The sequence below is a fragment of the Plasmodium cynomolgi genome, chromosome 2, assembly GCF_000321355.1.
Source record: "Plasmodium cynomolgi strain B DNA, chromosome 2, whole genome shotgun sequence".
NCBI classification, from domain to species: domain Eukaryota; phylum Apicomplexa; class Aconoidasida; order Haemosporida; family Plasmodiidae; genus Plasmodium; species Plasmodium cynomolgi.
Window position 1 is genome coordinate 254,054 of NC_020395.1, and position 3,778 is coordinate 257,831.

The following is a 3,778-nucleotide window of genomic DNA, read 5'->3' on the forward strand; positions in this document are numbered from 1 at the left end:
AAAAAAAAAAAAAAAAAAAAAAAAAAAGTACCAAAATGAGAGCATATTACATACACAACAAATGGTGATTTTTTTAGAAAAAACTTAGAGTAGCTCGTGTGACGTGTAAGATGTGACACGTAAGATGTACGATTGTGGTTTTTTTCCACTTCCTCTTTTTTTTCTTCCTTCCTGATTGGTACCTTTTCCACCTGAGCCATGCCCCATTTGGAGGTGCCGCTTCGCCCTTTTTATACTCACCCAAGAAGGGATCCCTGTGAATAGCCGCATTTGCCTACCCCCCCCCACCATGGGTGGTGACGTCAAGGAAGTAGAAGTGGAGGAAAAATGGAAACTACGCAATGGGAAAGGTTAGCTGTGCAGAGGTGGGCGTGTAGTCTTGGTGGATTCACCGGCTGTGTTCCTGGGGTGAATAAATATTGGTCCCCTGCAAGTGGTGGACCATCATCCACGTCACAGCTGCGTGCACACAGTTGTACATCTGACGAAAGGGGGAAAGAAAGCGAGTGGTAGAGCTGACTGGTTGGTTAGATGACTAGTTGGCTAGCTGACTGGTTGGTTAGCTGACTGACTAGCTAGCTGATTGGCCGGATCGCGGGAGGGATAAACCCTCAGAGGTCGCTGCGCCATCATCCGTCTTCGCCACTCCACACGTTCCCGCACACAACCACTTCGCCCGCAGAACCCTCCATGCTGCAGACCCTGTACGGGTCGATCATCGCCTCGACCCTGAGCAGAGTTCTGCTTTACCCAATTGACACGGTGAAGATAAATAAACAAGTGGACACGAGCAACACCCAAGTGCGGGGTACTGCCAAGCCCACCATCCACGCAGGCACCACAAATTCCCTGAAAACAGGTGGCACCTACTTTTTCCTCCCTGCGTTTATCCACCAGTTTGGATACAGGGGACTCTACAGTGGTTTTGTGTAAGCGAGCGGAGAGTGAGGAAGCGGCATGGGTCGCAGCATGGGTCACGACATGGGTCACGTCATCGGTCACGTCATCGGTCACGTCATCGGTCAAGTCATGTGCCATGCCATGTGCCATGTCAGTGGGCCTTCCAAAAAGTGTATGTTTTTACCTGTGCGTATGGTGTGGATGCACATGTGGGTGCGTCCCCGAGCCTGTCCTTTCATAAAAACGAACGTCGACTCTGAGGGAAGCGGCAACGGACGCGCGGTTGATCTGTCACCCGACTAAGCCGCCCCCCGACTAAGCCGCCACCCTACTGAGCCGCTACCCAACCCTACCGCGCTCTCCACTGTCTGCCCCCCCCTTCTCAGCTTCTCCGCCATGACGACCATCCCCGCGACGAGCCTCTACTTCTGCTGCTTCGAGTACCTCAAGTGGATCAAAATAAAATGGAATCAAACATCGCGGGACGAGAAAACGGGGTCTGGACAAACGACCAACTCGTTGAGTTTTCTGAATTACTTCACCATAGGTATGGCTCCTTTGTGCCTCTGCACCAAAAGGGCGAAAAAAAGGGGACCTGTGGGAAGCGCCTTCCTCTCTGCGGTGGTGGCCATCACAGTTATTCCGCCGCCAATTGTGCCGCCAACTCTGCTGCCAACCCTGCTTCCAATTTCGCTGCCTATGCTATTTCATTTTTTCCCCCGCCACAGGTACACCTTCCTTGCACAGTGGTCACGTTAAAGAGATAAGCCTGCGCGGATGATGCAGGCGACATCAAATGGACCCATCGACACTGCACCGTTTGCTCTGCACCGTTTGCTGTACACCGTTTTCTTTGCACCGCCTGCATTGCACCCCCTACCGCTCCCCCCCTTGCCACCCGACATGCAGCCTTCCTGGCCGAGGCCATGTCCTGCGTCCTGTTCGTCCCCATTGATGTAATTAAGGAGAGGCTGCAGGTGAGTAGGCCAATTCGAGCAGTACCATCTCCCACACACTTTTTACACCCTACCATGTTTTCCCTTAACATGGATCCCACATTTTTTACCCTTCCCATTTTATCCCTCCTTCATTGAAGGCGCAACGGTATTTGCAACTGAAGGAGTACAGGACGTCCTACCACCTGGTGAAGGATTTAGTTTGCAAGGAGGGCTTCTTTAGGGTAATTTTCACACGCCGCAACCAGTGGATAAATCGAATGGGATCCCCCCCTCTGTGGCATCAACTAACACATGTGCTGCTTCTTTTCCCCCCCCCCTCGCATAGCTATACAGAGGCTACGTCTCCACCTGCTTAACCTACGGCGTGTTTGGAGGTTCATTCTTCTTTCTCCAAAATGTAATAAAAAAGGGACCGCCCCGTTTTTTCGGCGTGGCCAAAGGGATGCATAACGGAGGAACCGAAATGGGCTGCACAGGGGGCGAACACCTTTATCTGTTTTTGTGACTCCCCTTTTGTGCCTGTTCACCACCTGTACACATAACATAACTGCTTTAACCCTCTCCATTTCATTTCACGCTTCCAATCTGCCCCCAAACCACGTGACGCACTAGATGGGTATGGACCTCATGAGAAGGCTAGAGATCGAACCGTCCAATTTGAACAACCTCAAACTGAACCTCATTTGTTCGATGCTGTCTGGGATTATAACTTCCCCGCTTGAAGTAGTCAGGATAAGGTGCTAACTTTTTTTTTTTTTTTGGGGGGGGCCCTTGGAGAGCAGCTTCACTCGGGTGCTTCTTCTGTTGCAGACGACACAGTTTGGCTCCTCATTTGTGTTGCCCTGCACAGATGGGATCGTCTCCCGTTCGTTCGACTAATGTGCATGTCCACTTGGCCGCTTTTCTCCCTTCCCAACGGCACAGATACCAACTGCAGGAAAAGAACAGGACCCCCTTTTTTTACAGCAGCTCCGTTGACGTAAGAAGAGAAAAAATGAGAGAGGGGAGGGAGCTCCCTCGAGAAGCCCAAGCGGGGGGGGTATACCTTTGCATATGCCTTCCTAAAAGCATGCAAAAGTTGCATACGCATATTTATCTATCACATCACCTCACCCCTCAACAGGGAATTAAAAAGCTGTGGAGCGAAGGCAGTGGGAGGATTTTTAACCTCTTTAAAGGAAACCTCTACCGGTGCTCCCTGGTGTGCCTCAGCATGACCATGAACGTTACCATTATAGACCTATACAAGCAGTTCGCGTGACGAAACGAGCTGCATAACTGGAGGGAGATCTGCATCGCAGCGAGGAAAGGTGACATAGTGCACCCTGCACGATGGGAGGGGGATGTTTTTTTCCATGAGCGGGGCATATTCTCCGCTCACTTACACCTATCCGCATGTTTGCTTTGCTTTGCTCTACTTTGCTCTGCTTCTTTTTCTTTTTCTTCTTTTTTTTAAACACATGGCACGCCGGACCACCACCCCTCGGGGCGAACGCAACCCCAATTTGTTACCCCGCTGCGTTCCCTTTACCGTGCCGTCCATCCTTCCGCCTTGCACGAACTGTTGATTCCTCCCATGCACGTTCGCAAAATGGGAAGTCAAGCCAAACTAAACTAAAATGAGCTAAGCCGAACTAAGCTCAATTTTTTCCATTTTTCCATTTTTCCATTTTTCCATTTTCCTTTTTTCGTTTAAAAAAAGAGCGTTCTTCAAAAGGGGCAAACGGGCATGCACGCAACTTTATGCAAAGGTATGTACCCAATTGCTCGGGCAACCAAAAAAGGGTGGAGCCACTAGCTTAGCACCAGTACGCATCCGTGTGGTCATCTGCCACCCATAAATGCAAACGTGTGTACGTACAATAACATCGTGTGTGCGTCATGCGTGATTTTGGCTGTATTGGCCCCATTTTTTGGCT

At 50.4% G+C, this 3,778-nt stretch overlaps 1 protein-coding gene across 1 annotated transcript; it reads left to right on the forward strand.

The window, feature by feature from the left end:
- Positions 1–690: 690 nt before the first annotated feature.
- Positions 691–3,120, forward strand: PCYB_021580 (mitochondrial carrier protein; the record flags this gene model as incomplete). The annotated part of the gene is made up of 6 exons (XM_004220508.1): positions 691–929; positions 1,287–1,447; positions 1,810–1,877; positions 1,997–2,080; positions 2,185–2,256; positions 2,983–3,120. The coding sequence occupies 6 exons, from the start codon at positions 691–693 to the stop codon at positions 3,118–3,120; spliced, it is 762 nt and encodes a 253-aa protein (XP_004220556.1).
- Between the last annotated feature and the right edge of the window lie 658 nt (positions 3,121–3,778).